Genomic DNA, 16,232 nt, shown 5'->3' with positions numbered 1-16,232 from the left:
GAGGGAGGGAGGGAGGAGGGTTGAACAGGACTAGAGTGACATTAAGTCTTTTTCATCTCTCATTTTCTTCATCTTCCCTCTTCTGCGTCACGTTTCCTGATTTTTCTTCATGTAGACTAAACGTGTCGTGACTAGCAGCGCCCCCTACTGGCCGAGGAAACTGTTGCTACTTTGAAAATACAGTGAAAACCAGGTGTAAGCTTTTCCATAGCTGCACTGAGGCTGATGTGATTACTAAGGACGGGCATTTGAAGAAATCTCCTTTGAAGAAAGTACTGATTGTACTTACACTGAAAATGCCTATGGCAGAAAACAGGTGATTAAAGAAAGTGTGTTTTTCGTTCGTTATAGTTCAACAACAACCCCCTTTAAAGTTTAACTAACAGAAAGTAAAACTAAAAAGATACGCTGCATCCATAAAGGCAGCGGAGTCCAAACAAACGAATGAATCAAAGCTACGGCGCTCGTCATAAACACACAATCGATACGAACGCAACCCATCTGAGGTCAAACAAACAGGAGAACTGTTTGTTAGCGTTAGCAGTGATAGCCTCTGTGGCTAAAGAGACAAACAAAACGACGTTGAATCACAGCAGCAGTAAAAATGACCATTCAGAGACTAAGCAATGAGAAACAAACAGAGGACTTAATAAACAACCATATAATCCTCAAACATTATGGCGTAATTAAACAGTCCTTGCTCTTAAAGTGTAAAGTTTTGCCAGAACAAAATCAACGAGGTTATAAACTATAATAACCACCACACTTCAATAAAACACTCTGAAACTGCTTGTTTTTTTAACCTGCCTCCTAATAAGAGAATTATTGTTGGAGTTGTTTCGTTTAAAAAAAATGATATCTACGAATTTGGTGATTTGCTGATTCAAAGCACATAATCACAGCCTTTGATTTGTAGAACTTCCTGACAATAAACAAAAGCCTTTGCACATTTTCAATCCAACTTATATAAGAGATACAGTTATGTTTTTTCTGTACAGAATAATTCAAGCAAAGTATATTAACACCACTTTAACACTACTAGTATTAATGCCTTGCTCCACCCATTGACTTTAAAAAGGGATCAAACCCATTACCATTGACTTTGACACTGAATTAGCCCATAACACTGTCTATAACTATTGAGAACCCTAATCACCCTTTACCACTGACTTTAAATATGTAAACAGACAGTAGACCCTTTAAAGACTAGATTAGTAAAAGAACCCTAAACTGTCGAGATTACCAGGAAACAGAACCATTAACAACTGACTTTTAACAGGCATTAGAACCACTGTTAGCTCTAGTGTTCTGGTTGATTCTGATGAGCAACTGAAACACTCAAGACTTCCTGTTGAACTGTTAAGAGACTTAAAAACATCTCAAAGTCAAAGACTTTACAGAAACAATAACGTTAAAACCAGTGCCTGTGTCTATTAGAGATGAGACAAAATGGCCGCAGCAAATGGTCGTCTTGGACATCCAGTGAAAGCTAAAGATGGGCGACCTAAGTGCCAGAGCGCGGAGCTGAAATCTATTTGACTCAGCACAAGAGCAATCGACTGCATTTGTAAATTGGCACTCCGAGTGCTCACAGGAAGAAAGAAAAAAGAAAAAAACACAAAAACACAAAAAAGGCCAGAACAGTGTGTTTCTAAATTCAGAACACAAAGAGCAATTTCTCTGTTTTCCTGTTTGTTTTATTCAAAGTGTCACTCCGTCTCTGAGAGCGCGTTCAGAGCACTTCGTCAGAGATGTAGGTGCAGCACATTAAATATTTACCGCCTCAGCCAAATGGGGTGGGTTTCACGCGAGCTCAGGAGGGGGGTTCAGGACTCTCGAAGATCACCCAACAGCCTCCACCAGCAAACTCAAAGCTATTAAAGACCATCCTGATGCACTGTGCTGTGGAAGGACACTGTCAGATCTCATTTAGAATATCGGCTGCCATGTGGCGGAAGCTTTTACTGAAAAAGGCCTTACAGTAGCAGAAGACATGTTTTTTATGATGGGTGGTGTTAATGACCAAGTCTAACTGTTGTACTCACAGTGGTTTGAAGATTTCACTGTATCATGAAGTTAAAAATCTCTAAGATACAAAGGGATTCAGAGGGCTTCTTTTAATTCTTGCTGAAAGTTGAATTATTTGTTTTCACTTATGCCGAAACTTATTTCAGAAGAAAGAAGTGTCAGACTTTCTGAAAAGGTGAAGCTTGTCAAGCAGATTGTACTGTGTGGGTTGGACTGTGATGTTTTTATTGTTTATGAAGACAGCACTCATTTATGTGCTTTTTATTTAACTTTTTAGTTAAGTCTCTTTAGATATATCATCTCTTTTACACAAGAGGCCTGCACAGCTCAAGTGACAGTGTGGGATTGTTACACATTATTTTAAGCCCAGGGAACTGTAAATATATGTATATATATATGTTCATAACAGACTCCAGGAAAACTGAAAGTTATACTAAAATATTTTGTCTGCTCAGCATTGGATTTGTCTCATTGAGATCCGTCCTCTGTCATTGTATTTGAAGATGTACATGCATTTAGCTGGATAAGTGAAATTTTTGACCTGCTGGTGTCGCTAGATGAAAAGCTAAGGGATCACCACATTCATTATTATTCATCCTGTCACAAAATAGTCTTTTACGTGAGGGCCAACCAATGAAAATCACTAATCTTTGATAATAATTCTAATTAAACCAAGTTTGACTTGAATTTTCACTAAATTTTAATTGGGCAGAACAAAGTTTAGAGTCACCTCAGTGTTTGAATTGTTGATTTCTGGCGTCATGTTACGCTGACGATTCACTTCTTTACACTTGTAATCCTGCCTGTCCTTATTCTTTATTTTCTCTCCTCTCTGGCTTGTTTCTGTCACAGAAAAGTTGTGGACTGTTACATCAGAAGGAAAGCAATTTTAAAAATGATAAGTGATAAATCATCATCAGTCAACAGTGCTGGTGGGGAAATCCTCTTGATTTGTTGATTTCGCAGCCCTGGTCTCGTGTTACGCTGACGATTCACTTCTTTTCACTCGTAATCCTGCCTGTCCTTATTTTTCTTTTCACTCTTCTCCTCACTCTCTCCTCTCTCGTCCTTCTGAAAGCATTAGGATGCACGGGAAGGAAAAAGAGATGGGTAAACAACGTATGGACAACCCACATGGGACCACTGAAACACACACACCCAAGAATATATATAAATATTCTCTCTCACACACACACACACTGGTTCTATATGTCGTGCGTCTTTGAAGTAGTCTGTCAATCAATCACACACTAATTCCCAAGGTTCTGTGGTCGCCATTAGCGACGGGGGTCGATGCTCTGTAACCGTGGACACAGCGGACAGCCATCGATCTGAGAGAGAAGGGGAGAGAGAACAGTGTGTGTGTGTGTGTGTGTGTGTGTGTGTGTGTGTGTGTGTGTGTTTGATAGTCATGATGGAGAACAGTATTGTGGCTCTGCCCTCACTATTGATTGTCTTCTGGTTGCATTGAGGCGAAGCGGGCGTACTGACTCGGTGTCCGAGCATGTGTGTGTCTGTAATCTATGTCTGTGTGTGTGTGCATTTAGACACATGTATATCAGTGTGTATCAGGCTGTTTACTGTATTTGTATGTGTGTGTGTTAAGGTGTCAGTCATCAGTTTGTGAATGCAGTCCTGACCACACACAGGGACTCCATGTTATATTTATATAGAGTTTTGTTGGATAGAGTTTTGTTTTTAGCCATGTCATTGGTCAACAGTCAGTCAGTCAGTTGGGCCACCACTTTTGACTGAAATCGAGTGGTCCAGGAATGAGTCCTAAAACCAGGAAGTAAGTTAGCATGTTAGCACTTCCTGTTCCCTCATCCCACCTTTACAGCCTCGTTGTGTTTCTACTCACGCTCTTTCAAACTCACTAACTTTCTAAGAAGAAAGGCTTTTGTAGAAGAGCTCAGAGCTAAATGAAATGACCAGTTGGAAGCTTAGTGGTGGAGACGTCAGAACGGTGAGGATTATTTGATGAACAAAACATTTAAGTATCATCAACTTTTATTGATCAGTTTATTTTCTGCAATAATCCAAGATCCTGTTGGCTTTTTGTCAGGGGAAATCCTAATGACTTTACTGATCCTCTGTTCATCTAGTTGTCATTTATCCTGTGAAATCTCGCTGCATCTATTAGAGTTACTGCCACAAAACATGGTACAGAAATCCACGGTTCCTAAATATCTAAAAGTAATGCAGCCATTATTTACACACAACACAAACTCCAGTTGTCACATACATCAGGAGCCTGTTACTGTTATTTCTTTCCCTCTCTCATTTTTATCTATTTGACCTCTTCTTCATCCATCCCACTTCTTCTTGTCACTCATTCTTCTTCTTTCTGACTGTTTTTCCATTTCCAAACTCCCGCTCTCTCGCTCTTTTGCTTCCTCTCCTGCCTTTCCATCTTTATATCCTATTGTCTTCCCCCATTTCACCTCCTTTTTCCTCCTCTCACATTAATCCTACTTCTTTCTTTCCCATTTCAGTCTCTCTCTCTTTTTTTGCCAACATAAAACATTCTTTCACCTGTTATTTACATCAACACTGATACTGTTTTGCTATAACCTTCATTACTCTTCTCCTCGTTTTTGGCCTCCTTTCCTCCATCATCTTTCTCCATTTCATCCTCCTCCTCCTCTCTCAGCAGGACGGCAGACAATACGTCTGGTCACTCTGCCTCAGGCTCTTCAACTGGACCCTCTCTCTTTTCTTTCCTTCTGTTTCTCTCTCTCTCTTTTTCTTTCTTTCTTTGTTTCCCAGTAGCCTTTCCTCACTAAGTGCACTCATGAAACAGATTGATCTGCTGTATTATAAATCAGTTCATGGTGGACGAGTGGATTCACTGTCAGGTTTTATTTCAGTTCAGTTCATTTTCACATAATAACGGCCACGCACTTAAATATACAAGTAATATTTCATTTTAGATTTAAACACATTTAAAGATATGACTTCTTTAAGCTTCTCGTGCTTTTGTAGCATGTTCAAATACACAAAGGCCTTTTTTTCCAGTTTCTGTGCAGACGTTTGGGACAGAAACAGCTAAAGAAACATTTTGAGAAAGAGTTTTGTCCAGCACTTTTCTGTGTGATGTAAATACATGAATCGTACAGGAGCAGAACCACCGTTTACATAAAGAGGACGGAGGCTAAAAGAGCTCAGAGCAGGACGTCCTGCCTCCAGCTGTTAGAGGTTATTTCTGAGCAGCTTTCTTTTAGCTCTGGTTTTAGTCTCCACCACCAGAAATCGCCCCAGTTAAACCACATTACTCTTCATTTATGCTTAATTTAGTTTGTTTGGAGCAGTATCTCTGTTTCACCCGTAATTAACACCAAATCAAAGTGTTATTTTGGGGACGATTACTCTGTAAACATCCATAAAATTAAGTGTGACCCACTCAAACAAACAGATCGTTAACTACAGAGTCATTTTGTGTAGCAGGTAACGAGTTTTTTCAGCTGTGTAAAAATAATGAAAATTAAAACTACAGTTTTTTTAGCGTAGCACATGTTGAAGTGCACGTTTTTACCGGATCCATCCTCCGTCCTGCTTTAAATTAAATATCAAACCACACGACGACTCCTCCCTCCCTCTTTTTTTCCCTCCCTCTATCTTGTTTTCTTTATAGCTTGCAGACAACTGTACCGTGTGTGTAATGGACATTCCTCCAAGGCCGTCAACCGTGACTGGGGCAAAACCAACTGACCTACACACACATGGAAACACACACATGGAAACACACACTCACTCACACATAGATACAGGAATGCACAGATAAGCATGCATGCATTCCCTCACACACACACACACACACACATAGACATTCATACATGAAAGCAAACTGTATATACACACTCACGTGCACACTTACACACATAACAGTGCATTTACACAATAACACACACACACACACACACACACACACACACACACACACACACACAGGGTCATCTCTCTCACTCTGCTGGTTGTTGTGTATAGAAGTCAGTTCCAGGTCAGTGCACAGAGCCAGGGATCTTAGTCCATACAAAAGAATGTGTGTGTGTGTTTGTGTGTAACTCTGTGTGTGTGTGTTTTGTTTTTCCGTGTGTGTGTGTGTGTGTGTGTGTGTTTCCGTGAATATACATCAGCCCTCGAGGCGTCTGAAACGGCACTCACACCCTGAAACACTTCAACAAAACACTCGCTCTGAAAGGAAAAAAATTTGACAGCGACAGCCGGTGGCGCGAGTGTGTGTGTGTGTGTGTGTGTCGCGGCGCGTTGCAAAGCATCGTGGGTAGAGGCAGGCAGCACCTGTGCAGCCTGGTGAGGAGTGGAGGGAAGCTGTGATTGGTTGTGTAGATTACTATTATAAACTCTGGGCGTCTAACGTCTGAGTTTATTACTGCTGCTGCTGCTGATGATGATGATGATGATGATGATGATGATGAAGGTGTCAGTGATGTGTGCGTTTGTGTGTGTTTGTGTGTTACAGGTCTGACAGCGGCGGCCATGGCCGAGCTCCAGAAGCTTCAAAAGATGAAGATGATGATGAGTCTCCAGAACGGCAACGAGTCGGACAACGACGACTTACACTCCAACACAGGTAACACCAACAAAGAAGAAGTGACCGTCACTGAGATTATGACTGTTACTAGAGTAAAGCTGAACTGTGGATCAGTTAAAAAGACTTAGACGTCATTAAAAACCAGCGTTCATCTCTGATATCCAGGCAGGAAACTTTTAAAATCGAAAGAATTCTGAATGGAGTTTGGTGTGTTTGCTACAGCGACAGCACTTCCTGCTCCAGCAGCCAGGGATCATGGGTAATATGCACTGTTTCGGCTATGTTTCAGCTCAGTGAGTGGGACTACCTGGTCGACTTGTTGCTGCAGGGGGCGCTGTTGCTCAACAAAACTTGCATTTTGTCGCTTTAAAGTTTACATCAAACGTCAGAACAGAGAGAAAATGTGAGCTCAGTAACTTAAAACAAAGAAAATGAAACTTAAATATGACAGAAATTAAGTACTGACTGCACTCAAAGACAATGCACCAGACTTCATAGAAAAAAATGCTAATTTATCATAAATGATTTGTCAAAATTTAATGGCTTATTCACTTGCCGTGCCCGTCCCTCACCGAGTTCGGTGCAAGTCGGTTCAGCATTTTTTGTACAATCCTCCTCCAAACCAAATCAATCCGGAAATCAAGATTTCACTTCCTGTCACGTTTTTCTGTCTCTTCTCACACTGCCACCTTTCTCTTCTTTCCTAAACTTCGCCCTCGCCCTGAGGATTAATTTACTCAGTTTAATGTCCTCTTTTCTTCCCTCACCTCGCTTTACATCACAGCGCCGCACGCACAGAAACTAAAGAAGAAGAGAAAGTATTATTCGGTATTGAAACCCGACCCGGAGCTCATGTCACAGATCGTCTCTTCGCCGAGATCAGTTTCAACATTTACTCTCGAGTGCAAACATACGGACACGTGACGGAGACCTCGAGTACACGGACGTTTGTGTGTGAGCGTTTTATATAAGTGCTGGTCGGGTTTCAGTGATATTCAGTGTCTTCTTCTTCTTTCTTCATTCACTTCATCTGTTTGATTTGTTGTTGCATGCTGGCCCTGTTCCTGTTGTCACAAGAGGATTCCTACAGAGACAGAGCTTTTTATTAAAGAGTAAGATCCTTCTCGTTTAACCAGAAACATCTCTATACATCAATTCCAGACTCCATTTACAAAATCATGAATTTTACCGAGCAGAACACAGGAGCTGCTGGAACTCCACTGCCTCCATCTGTTAGGTTGTTTGTGTTATTGTGTGACTTTCAGTGGTGGAAGAAGTAATCAGATACTTTAGTGAAGTAAAAGTACACACACAATATACACAGCGGTATTCCAGCAGCTGCAATGTTCTGTGAGGTAAAATTGCTGTTTTTGTCAATGGAGTCTGGTAGTGATATATATATATATATATATATATATATATGAGAAAATAAGGTTAAAACCCCAAGTTATCCTTTAACCACATTTTCCTGACAGAAAAAAAGGTAAAATCTGGATCTTGTGTGTTTTTCGTAAGTGATAAAAACAAAGAGTTTACACACACACACACACACACACACACACACACACACACTTTCTGTCCCACTCCATCTCTGCTGTGTTTGCTTCTCTGAATTATTAAAAAGACAGAAAACAAAAAGCAAAGAGAAAAGAAAAAAGAAAGGAGAGAGAGTGTGCAGTCCTTCTCTCTGTTTCCACCCAGACTCTCCTGTTTCTATTTTTCTTTCTCTTCCTTTTCTTCAGCTGACCTGGAAAACGGGCTGATAGAGTTACTCCCTCTCTATTCTCTCTCTCTGTCTTTTTTCTTTATTTATTTCCTCCTGCTCTTCTTCTTCTTCCTTCTTCTTTTATTTCATTCAGAGGGATTTTTTTGTTTTGTGAGTTTTGTGAAACTCGTCTTCTTTTCATTGTCCGACCTTATTTTCTTTGTCAACAGACACTCACACCGGCCTGGGAAACTGCGCCGGACAATAGAGCAGAGGAACGAGTGTGCGAATGAAAAAAGAAAATAAAAACGAGGGAGGACAGAAGCAGGAGGGGGAAAAACAGACTCATAATGAGAGAAAGGGATATTTAGGGCGAGAGGAAAAGGGGAAGAAAGAGGAAAAGATATTTGGGTGTTTGATGAAAGTCGATCGCTCGGGTTTGTCACCGGTGACAGTCATATCTGTTTTTTTTTTCTTTATAGAAATGAGAAAAACAGAAAGACAGAAGCGAGGGATGAATGAAGGAGAGGCACAGACTTATGTCAGTGGAAACCATATCTTTGTTTTTTTTTGAAGGGGAAGAAAGACGACTGAAGAGAAAGTGAGGAGAAGAAAGAGTGAAAGATTAAAGGGAGGAGATTTTATGTTAGTTTAGAGTTTATACACTTTATATTAGACTTATTCACCATTAACTAGTTGCTTCTTAGCATTTATATTGGCTGTTTATCTTTCTTTATAAAGCTCTTATTAATCCCTTAGGCTGCTTGGCCTTTAAGAGTTTTCCTTCAATAACCTAATTACTGATCATTGATAGTGAGTAAGGAAGTTGTTGTATGTTATGATCAAGACCTCGCTTTAGAGCAGGAAACATATTCATTTTATTCTTCTTTAAACATGAAAAACAATCTTGAACTTTGTGTTTTTAAAACACTAAAAAAACAAAAATCTCTTAATATAAAATCAATACCTGGGTGTTACCTGCAGGGGTCTCCTTCTCGAGCTGCTCAGAGTTTCTGGCCAATCCGTCGGCCATCTTTGTTTTGAAAAATTTGTGTTAGACTTGCAGAGACTGGCCAGTAGGGGGCTGTGTAAATGCATCTTGCATCTTTGTAATAATGTGTTAATTTAGACTTATTTGGACATCAAAAAAAGATCATATTTATATTTAAGTGCTAATAAGGTGGAATTAGTTTTCTAGTGTTTATTAAGATCGTAATTCATGCACAACTTCCTTCCTTACTATTAATAAGCAGTGATTAGGAGGTTAATGAGGAAGTAGCTGTAGCTCCTCGTTAACAACAACTCGATAGAAGCTTCTCGCCACCGTAAACGATGTAAAGCACGGGCACTTTGAGAGCTTTGATATCTTGTTGTGTTTTGACCTTCAGGGCCACCGTATTTAAGTCATTTTTCAAGCAAAAATGTTGAAACGTTTGCTGGTTCTAGCCTCTAAAATAAAAGCACTTCTTCGTCTTATATGATAAAAAACTGAATATCTTCAGGTTTCGGAGCGTTGGTCCTCGCAGACGTCACCTCAGGTTTTTCTTTTTTCTTTTTTTGCGACGTTTTCTTGACTAATGGATTAAATCGATGATGAAAATGGTCGTTAGTTAAAGCGCTAACTGAGAGCAAAGGTGCAAGTTTTAGAGAGAGAGAGAAGAAAGTAAAGATGGAAGAAGCCAAAAAAAAAGAGAGGACAAGGCCAAGGAAAAAATGAGTGTGTGTGTGAAAGAGAGAGAGAGAGAGGGAGAGAGAGAGAGAGAGAGAGAGAACATCTGCCCATCTGTTTATACTTCTTTTCTTCCCCGGTGTAAATGGCAGAGGGGATGAGGCCCAGCTGTCATCCACACACACACAACACACACACACACACAGACACACAGCACAGGGAATTCAGTAGGCAATAATAGAGAGAGACGGTTGCTAATTCAAACTAATGGAGGGAGATGAAGATGGATGAGAGAGGGAACAGGGGAGCTGAGAGAGAGAGAGAGAGGTGGAGGGGCGAGAGAGGTAGAGCTACACAGGGAGAGAGAGAGAGAGAGAGAGAGAGAGAGAGAGTGCAGGAATGAAGGAGTGAAGAGATAAAGACTATTTCACTCTTTACCTGAAGGTAACAAACACCTTTAATGATAACGATGATCACTCTCATTTTAAGCTTATTAACTGACACAATACAATGCATTCATTAACGATTAGGTGCATAATTAAGAAGTATATTTTATTTAAATGAACTCAGTTCACTTTATTAGGAACATCTGTGCAACTATTCTGCCATAAAGTCGACTTTTACAAGGCCTACGACGTTTTTTTTGACACTGCCAGGGAGGTGTTTGTTAAATTAGGAGTTTTAGCATTGAGGTCTGGGCTGTATTAAATTCAGAGGTGTTTCTAATATTCTGACCCCACATTGTTCAGGTAAATAGTGGAGGACAAAATATGACAAACAAAGCCTATCAATCGCTCTGACAGAAACGCGGCCGAAACCGTGTATATTACCCATGATCCCCGGCTGCTGGAGCAGGAAGTGCTGTCGCTGTAACAGACAAACCAAACTCCATTCAGAATTCTTGATATTTCAAAGTTTCCTGGCTGGAGATCAGAGATGAACGCTGGTTTTTAATGACTTCTACATCTTTTTAACTGATCTACAGTTCGGCTTTACTCTGTAACTTGCTGGGTCTGACTTTTAGTTGTAATTGAGTATTTTTACTTTGCTACATTGGTACTTTTACTTAAGTAACGGAGCAGTGATGATCTTGTTATTGATTTGATCCTATGAACATCCGGCCTGTGTGTGTCTGCGTCTCTGCCCAGGAGGGAGTGAGTGTTCTTGGGATAAGGAGCGTCTTACCAGCCCCCCTGCTGGAGCCCACAGCGGAGGACCGGGAGGAGGAGGAGGGGGAGGAGGGGGAGGCGGAGGAGCACCAGCAGGAGGTGCAGGAGGAGGAGGAGGAGGAGGAGGAGGAGCAGCAGCAGCAGGTGGAGGTAGCGGGAGGGGGCCGACCATAGGAGCGGTCAGTCAACAGCAACTCCAACAGCAGCAGCAGCTACTGGCCAACAGTGAGCACACACACACACACACACACACACACACACACACACACACACATTCATGGTGTGTGTGTGTGTGTGTGTTTAAAGGGGTGGCAATATTTGTTAATGTACACCATTTAATCTGTTCCCATCTCCTGTATTAACACTCTGCCTGGATTAATCAGCACACACTCTACTAAATGACTCAATTCATCAACACCACACACTCTCACACTCACACACACACACACACACTCACACACACACACACACACACACACACACACACACACACACACACTCACAGGTATATGGAAAGACAAACAGAAACACACCCGTACTCGTTCTTTTTCTTCTTGCAGAACTAATGTATTTGCGCACACACACACACACACACACACACACACACACACTGGGCAGCGGGAGGCGACAAACACTCACATTGATTATTCTATCACTTCAGTCGTCACGACAACAGCAATCAGTGTTATTGTTTCATTGGAATGAAAGCAGCCGCTGCGATTTCTTTTTTTTTTTTTTTGCGGTGTGTGTGTGTGTGTGTGTGTGTGTGTGTGTGTGTGTGTGTGTTTTCGACAGCTGATGCGACTCCTCTCTCTCCTGTCTTGTGCGTCTTGCAGGAAGGGGGGTCAGAGGGGCGTGAGGTCAAAGGTCGGAGGTCAAGTTTATGCTTTTTAGGAGGTTCAGGGTTAAAAAGGGAGAATTAAAGTTAATGGAAGGAAAGCAGTGAAATGAGTTGGTGTGTCGTGTGAAAAAGAAAAGAAAGGAGGAGGAAAAGAAGTAGAGGGCAAAGTGAGAGAAGGATGAAGAAAGAGAAAAGAGAAAATAACAGAAAAGGAGACAAGAAAATTGAGGGTTGTAGAAATTAAAAAAAGAAAAGAAAAAAGCGTGGAGAAAGACGGAAACTGGGGATGAAAAGAGGCAAGGAAAGAATTCATTAAAAAACAAAGAGAGGAGGAGTAATAAAAGGAACAGGAGGAGGAAAAGGAAGAAAAAGAGGAGAGGGAGAAAGCGGGAGAAAAGGGGGAAGAAGGAAAAGAAGATGGAGGATGAAGAAAGAGAAAAGAAACAGAAAGTGCAGAACACAAGAGGGAAAGCAGAAGGAAAATAACGGGGAAAAAAGAGTCTTTGACCTCCTTTTTCGTTCGCCTCATCACCCTTTCACCCTTTGACCTCCATATTTTCTCCCCTTCCTTTCTATCCCTCCCTCCTCCTGCGCTTTGTCAACTTTTATTAGCGAAACATTTGACACTGAGATGACACCTCTGCCTCTCTCTCTCTCTCGTCAAGGTTAAGTTCAGCACAAGTTCACAGACATAATACCATCCAGTCTCTCTCCCTCTCTGTTGTAGTTTATTGTTTTACCACAATTTATCAAGTGAATAAATGTAAAAATCAGTAAAAAATACAGATAGGAAAGAAGAATTTGAGATTTGATTTGATAAAAATGAGCTAAATTTGGTGAATTTTTACAGAAAAAAACTGTAAAACGAACTGAATCACAAGTAAATTTACCACAAAAAACAGCAAAAACTAAAACAATATAAAATTAAAACCCCAGTGTTTTAATTATCGGATACAAACTACGCTTTTAAAATAAAGTGTAAATTAAAGAATAAAACGTAGTTAATCAAAAATTCACTGCTGCCGTTTGTCCCCGACTCCCTCAGGGTTGGACCTGCCCTTCATGATGATGCCCCACCCCCTGCTCCCCATGGGGCTGCCACCCTGCGTCAGTCGCCATGGCGATGTCGCAGATGAACCACCTCAGCACCATCGCCAACATGGCCGCCGCAGCCCAGCAGATACACACTCACGTACACCGCGCGCCCGTCATCAAGGTAACAAAGTTTTAACACGACTACAAACCACAGAGGACCCAGGCAGGTTCCCTGAGGAACACCGCCAACAACTTTCACTATACTTTTACTTCTTACACTGATTACTGAGGCCAGAACTCTTTATGATCAGATTCTCCTGTTTATTAGTCTGTTTATAAGCACCTTTGCCTTTCCTTCTTTAAATATTCTGTAGATATTTTAGTTGTAATGAAGATAACTAACGTAGCAGACTAAACCACACGATGAAAAACTCAAGATTTGCCTTTTTAGTTTGGCTTTTAACTGAATTTCATGTATTTTATTGATTTATTTGACTATTTATTTATGCTTTTTACTCTCTTTTACTGCTACTACTTTTATTTTCTGGGTTGTTTTCCTTTTAGTACCTTATTTTTTGTCTTTTATTATCTTTTTCCCACATTTAGTCGTTTATGTATAGCATAATCATGTATTCGTTTTTCACACCTTTACTCCAGCAGTATTTCAAATATAACAACACGTTCCAACAATCAGAACTCATAGTTGCAACTCTGCAAGACACAGGAATTATAAATTTTATTATCATGTCTATGATCACTATGGGAAATTAGAGCTGGAACAATTAGTCAGTTAATCGACATCTTGATATCTTTGGGTTTTGAACTGTTGGGTCGGATAAAACGAGACGTTTGACGACGTCATCTCAGGCATTTTCTGACATTTTATAGGTATAAGTTCATTAAAAATTAATTGGTAAATTAATCAAAAATCATCATTAGCTGCAGACTGTGTGTTATCTAACAGTGTTAACATATTAGATTTTTAGAAAACTGTTGAAAACATGGTCACACAGACCAGTGTAATCTCACTCTTTAAGTACCTCTGTTCGTCTTTTTTTTAACTTTCTGTTATAATATTGTGTAATAATACTGTATATAAACAGATTATTATTATTACACATATAAGTACACCTTTTGGGTATTTTCTTGTTGCGACACCTCTAACATTTCCAGTCTGTAATCAGTGGTTCAAACAGGCCTCTAATGATTCACTTCAGATGCTACAGGAGTCCCTGTTGAACCTCTACACTTAATTACATCTTACTCACTCATTCTTCCTCTTCCTCTCTTTCTCCAGGAGAGAGTGTGTGACAGTCCCTCCCTCTCTCCGTCTGTCGATGAGACCAACACTCCTCTGCAGTCGCAGCCCAGCAGCTCGGCCTCCAGCTCGCCCGAAAGACTGGGTACAAACACACACACACACACAACTGTAAATACAGAAATACAGAACAAAATGTGGTGAAAATGGAAACACACTGTAGATTAATGCTGCAACAATTTGACCATCAGTTAACTGAAAGAAAATAAAAAATGGCTGACAGTTAAAGGTTCCAGCTTCTCAAAAGTGGACACCACCACCTGCCCGAACAATTGCAAGTCAATCACAGCTATCAATCACGATGTCAAACCCGCTTATTATAGCAACAGATAACTAATTAAAACCAAACTTATTAGAAAAATAAACACTTAACTGCCTAAAATGACAGAAACCATCTTTGGAAAAAAATGATTTGTACGATTTTTTTGGTTTGGCCCATGTTGCGTCCACTACGATAGACAGTGAGGTTTATGAGCTGTACTGCCTCCGGCCACCAGGGGGCCATGTCGTCCATCTTTATATACAAGCATTGCTTTTACCTATCTTATAGAGTGGTGCAGGAATGAGTAAGTTAGCATGTTAGCATGTTAGCACTTCCTGATTCCCTCATCCCACCTTTACAGCCTCGTTGTGTTTCTACTCACGCTCTTTCAAACTCTCACTAACTTTCTAAGAAGAAAGGCTTTTGTAGAAGAGCTCAGAGCTAAATGAAATGACCAGTTGGAAGCTTAGTGGTGGAGACGTTGACGTCATGTGACCGTGGTGTAGTTGGTTTATAGCCTAACATTAGCTTCTTACTTCTGGAGGTTGGATTTAGGCTTCAAACATCACGTGACTGTTTTGGTCCAATCATGATCGAGTGATTCAGCAAACCGTGGATTTAGAGAGTCTCTACACCCCTATGCTTTTCACACACATTAACACACACGTGCACATTTATGCACCTGCACTGTGTGTTCGTGCACAAACACAAACACACACACACTCACTGTGCTTTTTCTTTCAACAGGATTAGTGTCAGTTGATGCAGATGTTGCGCTGACCAACCCTGCTGCACCCATCAAGAAAATAACAAAGGACAAAGGTTGGGCCACACACACACACACACACACACACACACACACACACACACACTCTTATATAAGTGAGGATATTCCATTACTCCCCTTAATCTAAACCCTTACCCATTTTCTTTTGACAACTGACAAATTGTCCTCACTTAGCAGGGTTTTCCTCATCTACTGTACACACACACACACACACACACACACACACACACACAGTGACTGAAAACACACACATGCAGACACACAAATATATATGGTCACACACACACACACAAACAGAGAAACAGAAGCGTCAGGATGTTCTGCCGCTCCTATTGATCACCTGTCTCCGAGCCATCAATCAGACAGATAAAGGAGGGGGAGAGATAGATAGAAGGGGGGAGGGAGGGAGGCTAAGTGAAGGAGGCATGGCTAAAAGGGGTCAAGAGGTCACACACTAAAAGCATGCGGGGGCCTCTCCTCCCTCCATCACTACATCTCTCCCTCTCTCTGTATTTTTTCCGTTCTTATAACACATTGTTTTCGTCTCATTCTTTACTCTCCATCCTTCCCTCCACCTCTCCACCCTCTCATTTCCACTCCATTCATACTCCTGAAGCGTTGCTGCAGACGTCAGCAGCAGCAGCAGGAGGGGAATGCTTCCTTTAAAATCAATACTCAAAGGAGCATGCATCTTTAAGAATCACTGACCATATATATAGGCGACATGGGGTTTAAGCTGTTGTATTCTGCATGTAAATTATTAATAGGAACAAATTATAAGTGTCTGACAACATTATGGATAGGATTCCTACAGAGATGGACCTTTTTATTTAAGAGTAAGATCCTTTTTCTTCAAGCCAGAAACA

At 40.8% G+C, this 16,232-nt stretch overlaps 1 protein-coding gene across 1 annotated transcript in view; it reads left to right on the top strand.

Annotated features, from left to right (window-relative positions):
- The window catches only part of dachb (dachshund b), a 78,383-nt gene that overhangs the window by 50,173 nt on the left and 11,978 nt on the right, over positions 1-16,232 (top strand). Inside the window, 6 exon segments of the mRNA XM_018704778.2 lie at positions 6,509-6,619; positions 11,103-11,348; positions 13,010-13,065; positions 13,067-13,180; positions 14,297-14,402; positions 15,327-15,401. Coding sequence (XP_018560294.1) covers positions 6,509-6,619; positions 11,103-11,348; positions 13,010-13,065; positions 13,067-13,180; positions 14,297-14,402; positions 15,327-15,401 — 708 coding nt within the window.

Source organism: Lates calcarifer, linkage group LG14 (assembly GCF_001640805.2).
Source record: "Lates calcarifer isolate ASB-BC8 linkage group LG14, TLL_Latcal_v3, whole genome shotgun sequence".
NCBI lineage: Eukaryota > Metazoa > Chordata > Actinopteri > Centropomidae > Lates > Lates calcarifer.
This window is presented reverse-complemented; position numbering and strand designations above follow the sequence as displayed.